The sequence below is a fragment of the Numida meleagris genome, chromosome 4, assembly GCF_002078875.1.
Source record: "Numida meleagris isolate 19003 breed g44 Domestic line chromosome 4, NumMel1.0, whole genome shotgun sequence".
Classification (NCBI taxonomy): Eukaryota; Metazoa; Chordata; class Aves; order Galliformes; family Numididae; genus Numida; species Numida meleagris.
The window spans coordinates 62048716-62066030 of NC_034412.1; the positions used below are offsets into that span (position 1 = coordinate 62048716).

Here is a 17315-nt window from a genome sequence, read left to right on the forward strand (position 1 = left end):
TAGGCACCTGTTTCCATTCCCATCCAACCTAATACTCCATTTTATTACCCAGCCTCATTTCTCCCTGCAGCCTCAATTTCTGTGAGACTTTTGGATACTTCCACAATGCAACCAGTAGAGCAAGATGTTACAGAGGAGCAATATAAATGAGAAATTACTGATTGTTAGAAGGGACTAGAGAGTGTAGCAGTGACATTCAAGACAGTGCTACTTGTTGTGTTCCTTAGAGTATAGGAGGGAAATAAAGAAGAATTTTTCCAAAGCACTTCATTATTCAGTTGCTTGAAAGCTTAGACCGCAGATGCGCTGTTAACCTCAGCCCCACATTAACCATAGTTTGTTCTTTTCAGTGATGTAGCTGGATGGTGGGAGGGAAATTTGTAGCACCCCGTAGCCTGACACCCTTGCAGCCATCGGATGTGTAGCCAGCAACCCCCAGTTTCAGTCCAGCTTCTTCTTTGCCTTGTATTTTCCCTAACCTTTCCTAAAGTGGGGAAAAAAACAAGGATAGAAATTTGGATCTGTTTGGTACATAAGCAGAAAACAGCCCAATGAAGTGCCAAGCTCCAAGCTTTATGCTGTGTTGTCTGATGCAGCTGTGTAAGCTGAATCTTAGGGGCATTTTAGTACTTTCTTCTGTTGTAAGGGAAGGGTTGCCATGAGCTGGGCATAGTATTTGCTGAAGTTTGGCTCCTTCTCAGTCCCAGCATATGGAGCTCTTAGCAGAGAAAGAAACAGATCACCACAGCGTTCTAGAATATGTGGAAAAAGAGTTCAGTTTGCCTTCATGCTTCTGTTGATTCCCAGAAATCTGAAAATTCCTTAAGAAAGAAATCATGCTTTGAGTACAGGCATTTAACGTCCCTTTTTATGCCATATTATACAGTATTTAATATCTCTGTGTTAGTTAAAAATTGTCACATAAATGACTGACAGCACCGAAACACTGCTCCCCACTCCTTCTTTCTTATTACAGAAACACACCTACATCTACATCCATTTGTTCAGATAATGGCAGCAAAAAGCATGTGATTTCCATGTTGAATCTCCTGTGTGAATAAACAAAGATGCTTCACTTCCCTATGTTGTCAATCAGGAAACTTTCATCTGGGACCCAGATTGATAACATACTTCATTATCTTAACAGTTCCATCAGGAACTGTGCACACTGACTTCAACACCAGTCGTTACTTTAGGCAAAAAAGGACTTGCATGTTGTTGTCTGTTCTTTAAAAAAAAAAAAAAGAAAGAAGAATCTTAATGCAGTATTTCTCAAGTGAATTAGTGAGTTGGAAAGTAGGAAATAGCGGTATCAACAGTCTGAATTAAGTGAGGCAGTAGGATTTCATTTGGTAGCCAGCAGTGTGTGACTGAATGTATTGATGACTACTAGTAATCATTCTAAATAAGTAGATGTTTGTAAGAGCTGTGTTTTAAAAAATCTTGTTGCAAACTGATCTTAGAATCAAGGTGATGCTCCTTTGCATCCTACCATGTTTTCATCTGAAGACTAAAAAGTCCGTTGTGAATATCAGCTACTGTCCCTCTGCTGCATTGTACGAGGGACATGGTACAACCATTGCTTGAAGGGATGAGAAACACAGGAGACTAAGGAACTAATATGGAAGCATCAGAAGGACAGAAGAATTAGAATTCATTTTCCGTTCTCAGGCTTAATGCTGTGCAGAACCCAAAAGGAAGCGTGTGTCTCTTGCCTCCTGGCCCTCTTTTGCAAGTCAAGGTTATTCTTTTTGCTAATGATTCAATGCCAGTGCTGTTGCCAGTAAGTATCACTGCAGCAAACTATCTGTGTTCTTGAAAAGTCAAATAGCATTTCAGTTCAATCTGGTTAAAACTCTTCATGCAGTCAGGGCTGCATCTTTTCTTGGAAAATGAATTCAATTCTAGCAGAAGCTCTGGCATGGCATGAAACCATTTCTGGCATGCGTCTGTCCCAGTGTACCTGTAGAGACAACAGCAGAAGGCATCTTTATCTTGCTGACAAGAATGCAGCTGGTGTTAAAGATTTTGAACATGAAGTACTTGGGTAGGCACTGCAGTCAGTGTGAAACTTAATACTGCTGAAGTGGAGTAAGTGGACTGCACACTCTTCATTTTAGAATAACAGTTCAGCATTTCACAATATATTTGACAGTATTAATGTTAATTAAGCTCTCAACATAAATGCTCAGGTATATCTCATTGCTCTAGATGGATAACCTGCCATGTTGGATTGCCATGTGGTAAGAGGGAGATGAAAGAAAAGATAATCTTTTTCTTTTGATGTAAATGTACGTGTTTTGTGATGTTATATGACAGTGCATTAGGCAGAACAAATAGAATAGCGAAGTTGAGATGACGTAAGAAATCACCTAAGAATAATTCTTAATCAGTATTCACGATCTCTGCAATAGAAAAGGAGTTTCATCCATTAATTCAGGGGCTCATTTTGGTGTGTTGATGATGCTGAGCAAAAAAATATTTTCAGTTGAAATTAATGGGATTGATTTTTCTGTTTAACTAGCTACATATTGGTTAAGGGGACTAGAACTCAATCTCTCTTTGCCATAATAGCTGCCTCAAGACACTTGAGCTTCAGACATATCATAGAACAGGATAATAGGAATATTCTAAATACTAAAAGGAGCCTAATCTAAGGTTTTGAAAGAAACTTATTAGCCTATGATATACTTAAGATTAATAAAGCAATGAAAGTCTGACAGTCTCCAATGTCACACTCAGAAATGCCATGTTTATGTAGTTGTTCGATCACTAATAGGAAATGATGACTTTCACACCATTTGGATGTTGTGTGAAGATATCTAAAATACTCTAGATGTCTCTAAATCTTTGAATAAACCTGTTTTTTTCAGTCTCATAATGTTCTTTAATTATAAGCAATTCTCTCTCTCAAGTGATATATAAAATGATATGGTGGTCATTAACCTCTGTTTTATATCTTGTCATTCTGTCCTCATCCTTGCTGTCAATTCAAGGTCATTGTACAACATTTAGATTGATACTTTCCTAAGCTGTCACAGAATTGTAAGTTTAAACCTCGAGATTTTTAACTATAAGATATTTCAGCCAGGTAGATGGCAATGCTTTTGTTCTAGTCATGTAAAGACACCTATGATATCAGATATGTATTCTTTTAGGCAGAATGCTTTGAAGAGTCACTGAAATTTACCCTACCTGCAAACATGCCTAGTCCAGGATATTAATAGTGTCTGAGGTGTATGCTCTTGAAGTGCAGCAGCGCACACGTAGGGTAAAATGAAGGCCACTTACACACTCTCAGTGCTCAGGAGTGATGTGCTGTAGCACAGAGACTAGTGCCAACTGCTGTGTCCCTATTCTGACATGCTGGTCTTGCTCCAGCTGCATGCAGTGCTTGCAATAGAGTCTGTGGACCATTTTATTGTAGTACCCAAGGGGAGAATTCTTCTGCACTGCAATTTATTGCTTATAGACTCCCTTTATGTCCATATTCTTCTGTTTTCCTTCCTGCAGAAGGGACTGGAGCAGGTCTGAGAATTTCATCTCATACTAATGAATGGGGTTTCCTTTACTATTTGCTTGCCTTAACTTCAGAGAAACACACGGGGACAGCCTGCTTTTGTGACCTTCATTTTCTTGTTGTACAGCTCCAGAACACCTCTAAGCTCACAGCAGCGTGGTTCTTTTCCTTGTAAAACATTGATTAGGGGTAACATCCAAAGGAATCTGTTTTTGCTGAGAGCACAGAATTTGGTGGAAATGTCTGAATTGGTGGTTGGTGTGCAAAAAGTATTTAGCCAAATTGTTTTCATGTCATTTACATGTAGACATGAAACCAAGAGTGTTGATTATGCAATCTCACATTTTTTCTTTTTTTTCTAAATGAATAACGTTCAGTGATAAAGTTGAAAACACTGTGCTCTGTTTCCACAGCTGCAGCAGTCCCTTGCAAAGAAAACAATAGCTGCACATACACATATGCATTCCAGCTGCTTCTTACTCCCACATTCTCCTTTCTCCTTTTTGTCCTCCCACTTGAGCAGAAAAATTGTCTCAGTGATGGGGAAGGTTAGCAGTGGGTATGATAAGAGTTTAATAATGTTTTGTGAAAAATAGGAATTAATGTATGAAAATACTAATTACACGGGCTGATTTAAAGTTGAAACTTCTGCTTAAGTTTCATTACACCATTTTTATTTTTCACTGCACAAAGTCCCCCTTACAAACGGGGAGATTAACCTGAAGGAAATGCAGGTAAAGGTCTCTGTTTCTTTTATCTCCCAGCTTGGTTCTGTAGTGAGCTATTTTTCCTTTAGAACCAGCAACCCTAGAGATAAGAGTTTTCTTCCTGCTGTTCCCCATGCTCTGCCTCCCTCCTGGGGTGACTGTGGTGTCAGCGGGAGGTGGGGAAGATAAAAGACAGGACCACTGGTGCACATCCTCGAGATGCAAAATTAGCTGAATCCAAAGCCACAAGGAGCACCATTTTCTGTGTTGATTCTCCCGCTTTCAAGCAGCAGGGTCCTGGGGCTGCTGAGCCACCACAAGGTACTCGCTCAAAGTCTCTCTAATTCTTGCTATTGATAAATGTTTATTTTTGTTAATGTAGCTCTGAGTGGCATTTCTAGGTGCCGGATGATAAAAATATGTTCTCAGTATAAGCAGAATAGTTGTGTAAGGACATTATTTAGATGACCAAATGTCAGGGCTTGCATGAAATCAGAATTTCCAACTGATTCTGAGGTTAAGGTTCCAAATGCCATTCAGTTAAACAAGCATACCTCAATGCCTGTAGCTCCTTGGAAAAGGATAATTGAACAAAAAACCTGTGAAATTCTTAGTCTGTTAATAAATCATTGCATGGCTGAGGATTGTGTTCAGGTCACTCTGGCTTCCCTGCCCTTCTTGGGCTTCTTGTCAGAGCAAAGCGGAAAGGTGAGGTGGCTGCATCCCCCTGGTCTCACCCCAGCCTATGCTCCATATTCCATCAGTTCAGCAATGGGGAACCAGGCCCATGGGGATCACAGGGATCATGTTTATTTTGGAAAATGGATAGTCTTTGCCACCCTCAAATTTCTAGAAAATTAACCAGTGTTGGCAGTCTGTGGCGTGGTGCTCTGGATCAGCTCCTCTGATCCCTCCAGCCATAGCTCATCAGTAGTGAAGAACTGTCTCCATACTCTAGAGGTAACCCTTTGATCTTTCTGCCATCTCAGAGAAGCAACCCACCAGCTACAGTAACATTTCCCTGTGTCAATAAAACCATTTCATGCCTAGTTCAAACCACTGGGAAAATACTGTAGATTTACAGAATGTCACAGGCATGCCTGTAAGCAGAGAGAAAAATAGGCAACGTAAGACAACACATCATTTCTTCCTTTATATCCTTAATTTCTATTGTTCAGCATGTGGGCAGATTTTATGACTGATCATGTTCTCATGTATAAGGCATTTCCTTCACTCTGTACTATTCAGAATTTTAACCAGGTCAAAATGCTGCATGGCTGATTTGCAAGTTATTTCCATACCTATAGCATCACTCATATTCACGGGACAAACTTTGATTACTTACTTTGGTCATGTTTCAAACAACTATCTGACTGAAATCACACTCATGTTTAAAATACATGTTGAACTGAAATCTTAGCTATAACTTTACTTTGGAATCAAGTATCTGGAACCCACAACAGAAAAAGATCATTTTTCCCACACTGCTGCAGTAGCTGCTGTTGTTGAAAGACAAACTAAAATCTGTGGTACAGACCCAGGTACATTACTAAAAATCCAAGACTTCTGTGGTAGCATTTAGAAAACATATAACATGGAATTGGATGCAGACATCAGTACTGAAAAGAAAGGGTATGACTGACAGATTTTAGTTAACCTGGTCTTGACTAAAGCAGACATTCATGAAGAATGCTGAGATACCTACTGCCTGCTTTGTCTCTCAACAAAGAAATCTGAGTTTTTAAAACTTGAGCAGATTCAATATGAAGCATTTAGCTTTTATGGCAAATATTTTGGATGCAAAATCAAATTTCAGTGTTTCTTTCATGTTGGTCAATAGCCGATCAGGAAGTTTGCACATTGCTGCCATGCTTTTCCCCATCCTCTCTGGAGGGCTGGTAGCAGAAGGGCTTCTGCGCAGCTGCCGATTTGCTGACAAGTACCTGACAGAGCTCAAACCAACTTTGAGCTAAGTAAGAGTAAAAACAGCTGCCCAAAGTAACAGCTTTTTCAGAAAATCAGCATTTGTAAACCGAATGCTAAAGCCTAGTCCACTATAAAGAGGTCTTTATTATGTTTATTTGCTCTCACTGGTCATTGAGTCCTGCTTCTAATCATTTGTGGGATGTTGGTGTTTTTTTCTCCCCCCAAGCTTGGACCTCTGAGGAGGGGGAGCCTCCACCCAAAACAATGTCACTGATTCCTGCATTCTTCACTCGTGTGAAATAGCTGTGTTTCAAACTATAGTTATACAAACAGTAAGAGGTAAGATGTCACAGCCTGTTCTTTAGCAGTTGCTAAACCTCGTACTTTATAGACTGGTGTCTACTTGCAGCGTTTTGTAGTTTTTAGCAAGGAAGTGCATAATGATCAATAATGATTCCTTTAGTTAATGCAGCATGCATACCTCAGTACTACCACTCTCGTTTTTTTTTTTTAAATAATCTGTTCTAAATCATAGTCTGTAATTTATTTTAAAATTTGAGAAAACTTGTTCAACATTTCCTAAGATATGCAAACGTAATAAAGATAAATTTTCCACATACTAACAAAAGTCCCTGAAATTAGAAACTTAAAGCCGTGCTTCTTTGTTTATCTTCAGTGAGCCTTAAAAGAATCCTGGTTTGAAGACAGTTAATGCAGTATTTTAAAATTATGAAAGGTTACAGTTAGTAGTTTTTTACATTCGTATTACAAAATCAAAAACATCTGAGCTTCTTTCTTGATGGAGAGCCTACCATGAAGTTAAGGGGAAAGTACTCAGTAGAAAACTACTTAAGGAGATGTTTTTAAAGAAAACTGGTTTGCTGAACATATGTTTAAGACTCCATAAGCACCATGAGGTGAGACATGCCAGCAGAACTCCTTTCCCTTACAGACCTTCTGTCTTGCTCCCTGCTTCAGTTGAATAGCAGTGAAAACGTACAAAGATCAGTATCATTGATCTACTTCTTTACTTTGGTTTGTTCTTCAGATGATAAGTGGAAACGTAATTTAGCATTACTAAGGACATCAGAAATGGGAAATTAAACCTCTAAATGATAATGCATTCCTCAAGTTCAGGTCAAATTGACTTTAGTGTCTCCATGGGGATTTATATCCACAAAGATTCCAGCACCTGAGTGTACAGTTGACCTTTAACAACTTAATGGTCACTGCACCTTGAGAGATAGAGTGGGAGTAATATAGAAGCCACTGGCTTAGCTGTGTGTCCTTGTAGATTGAGACAGGAAGGGAAATCATATTGGAAAGTAGTATCGAACTCAGGATGAAGGATTTGCTTGTTTGTTGATTTAATTTAAGAAACCTCCAAAATATTTCTCTCAGCATTCAAGAACCAAAGGTCATATGAATTTACCAAGATACACTCTCTGGGAGCCTGTGGCTTTCAAGATTCCACTACAAGCAAGTGAATAGAGCGAACAGTCAGCTAGCACTATGCAGCTGCCTTAGCTGGAACAGTTAGTGCAGTGCTTTTACTGTGAACATCTGAACAACTTCCACACCAATAGAATCAAAATGACAATACGAAATCTGCTATGCAGAGCCATTGTCAAGTGGCGAGGAATGATAAAAAAAATCTTTTTGTAATTTTCAATAGGTATGTTATTAGCTGAACATTTCAAATAAATTTTACTTATTTTCTTTTTATCTGTGCAAGAACAGAAGGCATTTTTCAAATTTCAGATATCTAATTGGTACAGCCATGGTCTAGAATCTTTGAGGAGTTGGGTGGAAGAAAGGACAGTATGTACGTATGAAGAATTCACAAGTCCTGAACAGAATACTATCACTCTTTTACCTTTACGTAAATACTGTCCATGAAGGTCAAAGTCTGAAAAACAGTGCAGTTACTTTGTGCAGCCCATCAGCATTTATATTTATTATTATTATTATTAAATTATTTATTATTTATATTGACCTGGTTACTAATGTTATTACCATAAGGAGCTCTAGACTATTCCTTATCATAAATTGCTTTCTATGTTTGGGATTAAATTGTACCACTGCAATCTGAAGAATTAGCAAGTTTGTGGTAGACAACTATGAAATCTACAGAATGTATTTCACATAAATTTCTTGGCAGTTAGTGAGCTCATACGCTAGAGTCTAGAGGACTCTCCCAAAATCAGCATGTGCCTCTTACTTCCTTTATGTTTTGCCATGCTCATTTTTTTCTTCCCTTGTGCAGTCTAATTACAGTTTCAAAACAGTAGTGTTGAAATACTTTTCCTTTAGCTACTTATGCCATTTACTTCCATATAATCACTGTCTTTTGCTCAGATTGCTTTGTTTTCTCATGAAACATCTCAAAGTCCTTTGAAAATAAAATCCTTTAACTGAAAAAGTAATAGTGCCACATAATGGATCTATTAGAAAGGCATGTGGTGCAGAAAAGTGGGAAAATCCTGATCGCTTTTGTGATAGTGAAGAGTATCCTGATAGTTATGGGTTGCTGTTCCATTGATGCATTTCTGCAGTTGAAATATTCTAACTTAAGAGTGATTATTTACATAAGTGAATTTACATATACGTATCTATTTGTATGTGTACGTGTAAAAATATCCAGAAGCATGTCTGCATCATAAATACCAGACACATATACATATGGGAAACATACCAAAAGTACATGAAAGCAGAGCAGAATTTGAGCAAGACTGTTTCTACGTGTATTATAACCAGCGTATTGAATAACTTTCTGCAACAGGATGCACTGCTGTATTTCAGATATTTTACTAAGAATAATGTATAATAACTCAGAATAATGTGTAATAACTGAGGCTAATTCTTGATATTTTTTGGTTCAGTATTTGTCAGATAACTAGTATAGGAATTTTATGCTTGGATATATAATTGAAAAGCCCTGGCTGGGAAATCTACATGTTAGTTATGAATTTTTTATGTGAATTAACTTTGTATGAGTTTCATACTTGCTGTGTAAGCTTTGTCAAGAAGCAGCTTACTTTGCAGTGTGCTGTGCTGTTGCCCATTCCCCTCACATTCCACTTCTATGTCAACGAGAAAGGTAGTGGAGTCTCTATTGCACCAACATCACTGTAAAGAAAATTCTGATTTCCAGCAAAATGAGTGTAGCGGGAGAAACTGCCCAACTGGGGCTGGGTGGTGATCTCCTTTAGTCTGGCAGGGATCAAGAAGGCAGGAACTGTGCACTAGAATAGCAGAGTGGGAACTTCAGTCAGATCAAATGAGAGGAATGTCCTGAAAGAATTGAACAAGGCAGAGGGAGAGAGAAGGGGAAGGAAATTAAATGTCTTCTGAGCATTGTCCCCTGAGGGCTCTCAAAGAAAGTGAACTGAAATATGGGGCACTTCCATTAGTTAGTGTTGTTTCCTTGTAGTTTACCTGTTCTGAAAGAAAAATGCAATACTCAAATCATGAAAATGATGTGGATATTTGTGTATACATGGCATTTCTTTCATGGAAGTAAAGTGTAAAGCCCAGAAACGCATAGTTTTGGGAGTACACTGTAACTGCTTCAGTCTTTCCTGTCTCAGCACCAGTCTGTGAATTTTGGGACAATTGGATGGCAGGGCTCCAGATGCACAAACTAGTTACAGATAGAAACAATGCCCTGAAAAAGTTCCAGAGAGACAAAGAGAAGCAGTGCTGTGCACAGGCCCACTTAAAGCAGAAAAGAGTGACACCTAAGCTTCTGCAATTATTTAGTTGGACTACAGCTTCTGGTTCTGTGAAAATAACATAAGTCCAAGAATAAAATGGAAGTTAACTCAATTATTACAGATCAGGAGGCATTAAGGACATCTATGTTTCCATACCAAGATGTTGTCCACGCAGACATCATATAGAAGCAGACTAAGTTTATCGGCAGGCAGAGCCTAATGTTTTTAATTTAGTAGATAGCTCAGAAGGCCAATCAGATTGGCAATATTAGCAGAATGTGTCAGGAAGTCCCAAGTCCTATTACCACAAAATAATAAAGTATTTTTGAGGAAGATTCACACTAACAAGGCATCTAGCAGTTTTACTCATGGCTGAGAATTTCATGTATTCTTGCAATCAGGCAGAAGCTTCCTTTGGTTTACAGTGTGCTGATACATTTTACTTTTAGCATCTAAGTGATATAAACTGACGTGCTTAATTTTTGTAACTACTGCCCATGCTGAATTATTTTATAATGTTATGGATACTATACATACTCTTTTCTCATAGACTGTACTGCAGGATTTATTATCCTATCCTTTAAATTATACTGCTGTTGCATGTTCCAAGTGTAGTATAGGTATATACTGTAAACATGTTTATCAAATCATGGGGTACTGTAAAAATAGTATTCATCCAGATATTTTTTTATAATCGTTGTGAAATGATGATATGAGAAAGCTTTCTGTGGAGGAAAAAAAAGTATCTCAAGATGTCAGTGCTCCTGTATATGTAGATATTTTGACTAACTCAGTTTCTGACAGGATACATTTCAGAGAAATGTTAGGCATAGACAGAAAACAAGTGCTGAACAAAAGATCCATGATGAAATTATCACTTTCTTCTCAGTGATTTCTCATAAACCTCTTTCACTGTAAATTGCCTTCTAGTTAGGGCAACCCTAACTCACCATCTACACATGCTTGCGCCTCTTCCTTAGGAGGTAAATGCCAGAGCATGGGACTGTAGGTGTTCCAAGCTCCAAGGAGAGCAGAGCCAGGCCCCATCATGTGCATGCTGATGACTGACTCAGTTGTTATAATATTAGCAATATCTCTGCTAAATCATGGTCCATATGCACATTGCATGATGGATCACCAGAAATCTGATCACTGGGGCTTCGGGGTTGCACATGCTGTGAGAGCTGTGCCTGAGTCAGGGCTGTGGTACTTATTCATGCTCAAAAAGACGATGCAATCATTCTGCTTTCTAGGGTTTGTATTATACATGAGGGATACTGGAAAAGTCTGTGAGTTTGACTGCTAGCTTTAAAATAGTAATGCTTAACTAATGGTTTGCAGGCACAATGTTGCCTCTGAGATTCTCTGACATTGCTCACAGCTACAAGGAAATTAAAATGCTAAGAATGAGGCCAGAAGGGAGGGGAGTGTGTGATGTGCTGTGTCATCTTACTTGTTCAGTATTGTTGCCCAATGGCCAAAGAGGGGGAACCACTCTTTTAAATGCTCATGAAGTAAAACAGATGCCATTCTCCTGTTTCAGCAGATTTAACAGTATAACCTTGTTAGTTTTTGACATATGCACCCTGAAATATTTCACAAAAAAATTGCTTCATGCTTAAGAATTTTTTCTATCAGTTATACACTTGGGTGTCCATGGGTAAGGGCCTAAGTGTTTCCTTTTCTCCCTGCCTGATGCAAATGTCTGTCTCCTGCCTGCCCCCAGGTACCAGATACACACCGGCCTTCAGCACTCCATTATACGGCCAACGCAGCCCAACTGCCTACCTCTGGATAACGTCACACTACCTCAGAAGCTGAAGGAGGTTGGTTATTCAACACACATGGTTGGCAAATGGCACTTGGGGTTTTATCGCAGAGAATGCATGCCCACACAGAGAGGATTTGACACTTTCTTTGGCTCACTCTTAGGCAGCGGCGACTATTACACTCACTTCAAATGTGACAGCCCTGGAATATGTGGCTATGACCTGTACGAGAATGATAATGCAGCTTGGGATCATGACAATGGCATCTACTCAACACAGATGTACACGCAAAAAGTACAACAAATCTTAGCTTCTCACAATCCCAGGAAACCTATATTCTTATATATTGCTTACCAAGCTGTTCATTCGCCTCTTCAGGCACCAGGCAAGTATTTTGAACATTATCGATCCATAAATAACATAAACAGGCGACGATATGCTGCGATGCTAGCTTGTTTGGATGAAGCCATAAACAATGTAACCCTTGCTTTAAAGAAATATGGTTACTATGACAATAGCATTATCATATATTCTTCAGATAATGGTGGGCAGCCAATGGCTGGAGGAAGTAACTGGCCTCTCCGAGGGAGCAAAGGGACATACTGGGAAGGAGGTATCCGTGCTGTTGGGTTTGTCCATAGTCCCCTTCTGAAAAACAAAGGGTCTGTGTGTAAGGAGCTTGTGCACATCACAGACTGGTTTCCCACTTTGATCACACTGGCCGAAGGACAGATTGACGAAGATATCCAGCTAGATGGGTATGATATATGGGAAACCATTAGCGAAGGCAGACGTTCTCCACGGGTAGACATCTTACACAACATTGACCCAATTTACACTAAAGCCAAAAATGGGTCTTGGGCAGCTGGATATGGAATCTGGAACACTGCAATTCAATCTGCCATCAGAGTGAATCATTGGAAACTACTGACAGGAAATCCGGGATATAGCGACTGGGTTCCTCCACAGGCCTTCAGTAACATGGGCCCCAACCGCTGGCATAATGAACGTGTTTCTTGGTCAGCTGGCAAAACCGTGTGGCTTTTCAACATAACCGCTGATCCATATGAACGGGTGGACCTCTCTGCAAAATATCCTGATGTAGTGAAACAGCTGTTGAGGAGGCTTTCACAGTTCAATAAGACTGCGGTTCCTGTTCGGTACCCGCCTAAGGACCCACGGAGTAACCCAAAGCTGAATGGAGGAGTCTGGGGTCCGTGGTTTAAGGAGGATGAAAAGAAGAAGAAGTCAGATAAAAGTAAAGGTGCTAATAAGCAAAAGAAGAACAAGAACAAGAAAAAAGCAAATCGGAAAAAAGGGCCATCATTACATTGCCGATCACGTCTTGCTGGTGGATAGACTTTGAGCATGCTAGTTTTTGCCAAGTCTAAGCCAGCTTGGCCCAAATTCCTTGAACTTCTGAGACAATATACCAGAAACGCCTGCTCTGCACTATGGAGGAAAGCTGTCATCTTTTAATTTGTTCTCAAATTTTGCTAGGATGAGCTATCTTGACACTCTGCCTCGAATGTACATAAACATCCACATGACAGACTTTCTCCTCTACAGAAAGAGAGGTGCTCTCCCATCACAGCTACATTCCAGATAAGAATACAATTACTAGTAACTTCAGAAAGCCCATTTTTGATGGACAGATGATTGTTCCTTGCCTGAATTAGTTAGAATTTTTTGAGAGTCTGGAGAGGCAGATGATTCATAGAGAGAAAGGAAAAACAAAGCTTGAGAACTTCTGTAGGTCTGAGAGTGCTAGCCACCAGCCTGTGATGTTTTTTGATAAAACACAGCAAAAATTGAAGCCAACTTTTTTGGGGTGTTGGGGAGAGGAACACAATAGGAGGAAAGCTGCTTTGAATTAGACTGTGTCTCTTTTAGATAAACAAGAAATACTTTTTAAATTCCCTAAATGTGCTAAACTTTCCTCAATTGTTGTAAAACCAGAGGGCTGTTATCAGCACACACGATTAACTCGCACATGCCATGTATAATTTATTATAGGCATAGACAAAAGCACATCACCAAAGTGAATGTAATATTTAAACACTTTAAGATACCTATACTACAGTACATGCAAGACATAATTTATTTTACAGCACAATACTTTTTTCTCTTCCATTAAAACTTTAATTAGTGGGTGATATAAGGTTGTTTATTTTTTTCCTTTGATTTTTAATTTTATTTTCACTCAGTCATTCAGAGTTTTATTCAACAGATCCACATCCTCAGAGTACTGTAAAACAAGAAAATACTGTAGACACTGCTAGGATGAGAGAGGAGAATGATTCAGGTACATCATTTCAGTATGTATTTGCCTCCAATTATTTTGAATGTAACAAAGTGATTATTTAATTAAGTAGTCACGTGAATATTGCTCAGTTTCTGTACAGAAGCTAGGCCATCTTTGTGTTTTGGGGGAAAATTCTACTTTAAACTTTTTATTTATGTGGCTATTAAAATAGTTTATTTTTATGGCATTCAGAAAAGTAGTCTGTCTCTTTTTTTGCATCAAAAATAACAATTCTGTCCTTGTTTATTAAAAAAAAAACCTCAGCTTTCTATTATTATTATTGTTTCAAGGATGATTTTATGACATTTACCTTCTGAAGCAGAATTTCTTCTTCCAATATGTGTATGATTTAAGACCTCCTTCACCTTTGCCCCCTTCCAGTATGTCTGTGAGGATGATTAATGGATGTACAGATTGTATATTCTTGGTGATCTGTGATAATTGATACAATACATATACACATTCAAGTTTCAAGATGAATTATGTAAAATAGATTATTCTTTTGCTAAATAGCTGTAACATAGTTTGGTAAAATTTAAAATGAGCATGCTTTCCAACTACATCTCATTTGAATCAGAAATTACATTCATGTAAATTGACTACAGTTGAAAAATGAAAACATTTCTAAAATCATTGTACACTAAAATCTGAATCATGTCCAACACTCCAAAATCTCCCCAGTCTTTTTTAAAAGAAACTAACTGCATATTTCTTCTTTTCCATGTGTTGTTGATAGCTGTGATCCTGGACAATAATCCCTACACCAAAGCACCCCCAAGAATGAAAAACATAAATGCGGGGCATAAAGGAAGAAAGAAAAATCTGAAAAAGAAAAAAAACACAGAAGCACAAAAGCCTTTCCTCAAAATCTGTGCTCCCCAAATGTATTATTTCATGCTAAATTTCTTTTCACAATCCTGCAGATGTGAAAAATACTTGTTTTGTCCTTTTGAGGATTTCTCAATCTTACTGTGAATTGCTTTTCAAATGCTTCAATAATTTTATCAGCCACTGTTACGTTTGCTCTTTGTTACTGTTGTTGTTACTTAGTTTCACATAAAGTTGGAGAGAAAGAGACTATCCTGGCTACAAGTAAAGACTAGTGGAAGGAAGTACCATGAACGGTAAGTAAATCTAAAATGGCAGTCTTTTTGTATGGATCTTGTAGGAGGTGAGGGACGGTCCATGAGGTTGTGAAGCTCAGGAAAGGAAGATGAGTTATCGTAACTAATGGAGTCATTAGTGTCTGAAGCCATCCAGTAGGTTTCTGTATCTGCTGGGACATGTGGCTGGTATGGAAAGTGAATTAGGCCATTAAACCCAGCAACTTTCTGTCTCTCTCCTTGGAAGTAATGAATGCTGATTGGATTTCAAGCTGATGAAAGACCACTCATGCTTCCATCTATACAGGATTGTACATAATGGGTTATCTGAGGTATTGTCTAGACAACATTGAAACTTAGGTTTTTGTGCTCTTGCTGCAAAGAATTAACTTCTTTCTTTTTCTTTCACTGCTCTGCATATTCAGCAGTGTGCTCTCAATGCTTTTACACAGCCATCCACAGTTTCAAAGTTGCCTTTTACTCATACAAATAACATTAGCTTTTTGCATCACAAAGTGAGACAGCAGTGAAAGTTAGAACATATGATGTCAGACACTGGGCAGCTGCATTTGGAACTAGGAACTGATGCACTATTACATTTTATTTTAATTGAAGTAGCATCAGATTTGGTTGATGGCAAAGAGTAGCTTCCAGAATGCAATTAGACCAAAGACATGGGTATGTCTGAATTCTTGAACTATAATGAGATACTGAATTCCTTCCAGTGGCATTCTTGAGTGTAAATGGGGATGCTGGATCTACCAACTTCCACCACTAATGTCACTGAGAGTTGGTCATTCTCTGAATAAGGAAAAATAATAATAATGTATAGTATGCTCTGTAGGTTTTGGGTTTTTTTTTCAGATATTGAGATCTGTGAGCAAAGAACTATATCTCTGCTGACTACTGTTGTGCATTATATCTGAGTTCTGAAAAAAATGGTTCATCTTTTTTAGTATATAACATTCACAGGCTGACTACAGGCTCCCTTGGTCATCTTGCTTTAAATCGTGAATATTCACCCACAAAGTAAATAAAATATAGTTTACTTCATGTTTCGTGTATCATAAACTGTACTATCGGTGTGAAGTCCACTTTTCCAAAATATAGCATTAGCTCAGAGAAATACACAGAAATTCACCTGTTGACTACCACCTTATTGAACTGTATTCTTAGGACAACAATAGCTTTGCTTTTTTAGCTCTCAATTGCTTGTTTTCTGGTTTCCAAGAAAAGGCAGAGAATACACATTCGAACAAAAAAAAGAGCATAAGATTTAACTTAGCAGGTAAGTAATGCAAGCTTCACTTCTGCGTTCTATTCCTGTAGAGCAAAGTACTAAATCAAGTATTTCATTTCATTTCTGTGGAAGGTATTTTAAGGTCTTGATGAAGCAAAGAGGTTATGTAAAAGGCAGGCCAGTGTGAAAAGAGAAATATATCTCCTTTCCCTAAGTTATGCTTGTTTTCATGTCTGCCAAATGAGTTAATAATAGTAGATATTATAGTTTAAAGCATGAAAGAATTTCTTATTAAGTATTTGGATTTAAATGGGTATTGCAACAAAGGTATATTCCATGATACAGTTATAAGCTATTTCATAAATTCCATTTGTGTGAGTTATAATCAGGACAACATTATAAAAGTTTAGCTTGCAACCAAAGTAAAAGAACTGATTAATGAATGTTCTTGTGAATTTCCATAATGAGTAGAGAATAGAGTCCTGAAGTGTCATATCAACACAGAATAAAAAATATGTTTTTAAAATTCCTCATAAACATCAGTCTCAGTAAAAGTCAAGTATGTAATCACCTAAAATTGCTGTAGGCCGTGATGTTTGTTGTCATTCCTTAGATTTGTCTAAAAAGATCACTTTTGAGAATTACTTGACACGGCCATGATTATTATTCTTTTAAATGAAACTTTGCTCCTGCTACTTAAAATTATCTAGCACAGAACTACATGCAAGAGATAGTGAAATGACCCTAAAAGCAGGAATGGTTCCCCATTAAAAGTATCTAACATGCAGCTTGAAAAAGGCCATAACTAGTATCAGAATCCAATATTTGCTGAAATCCAATGCAGTAGACTAATTTATTTGTTTTAGACAACAAATATATGTTTTTGTTTTTTAAGGTGGCCAGAGAAGGAGGGAAAGCATGGCCCTGTGAGAAAAGAAAAGAGTACTAAGCTGTGACTGGTGTTGTACACGGAATGAAAAATTTGCAAGTTGCTTAAAATGAACATTTTGGGTGGATAAACAAAATATC

At 38.2% G+C, this 17315-nt stretch overlaps 1 protein-coding gene across 4 annotated transcripts in view; it reads left to right on the top strand.

The window, feature by feature from the left end:
* Positions 1–17315, top strand: part of ARSJ (arylsulfatase family member J) — a 42763-nt gene extending 25448 nt beyond the window's left edge. The window contains exons 2-4 of one of the 4 annotated variants that reach the window (XR_002438931.1): positions 11596–13943; positions 14994–15067; positions 17182–17315. Coding sequence is in view for 1 of the 4 variants with exons in the window: in XM_021397392.1 (XP_021253067.1) it covers positions 11596–12997 (1402 nt within the window). In the remaining 3 variants the exon portion in view is untranslated. Of the gene's footprint in view, positions 1–11595; positions 14209–14679; positions 14966–14993; positions 16335–17181 lie in introns of those variants that run through there. The other 3 variants (XR_002438930.1, XR_002438929.1, XM_021397392.1) reach the window with 3 other exon arrangements.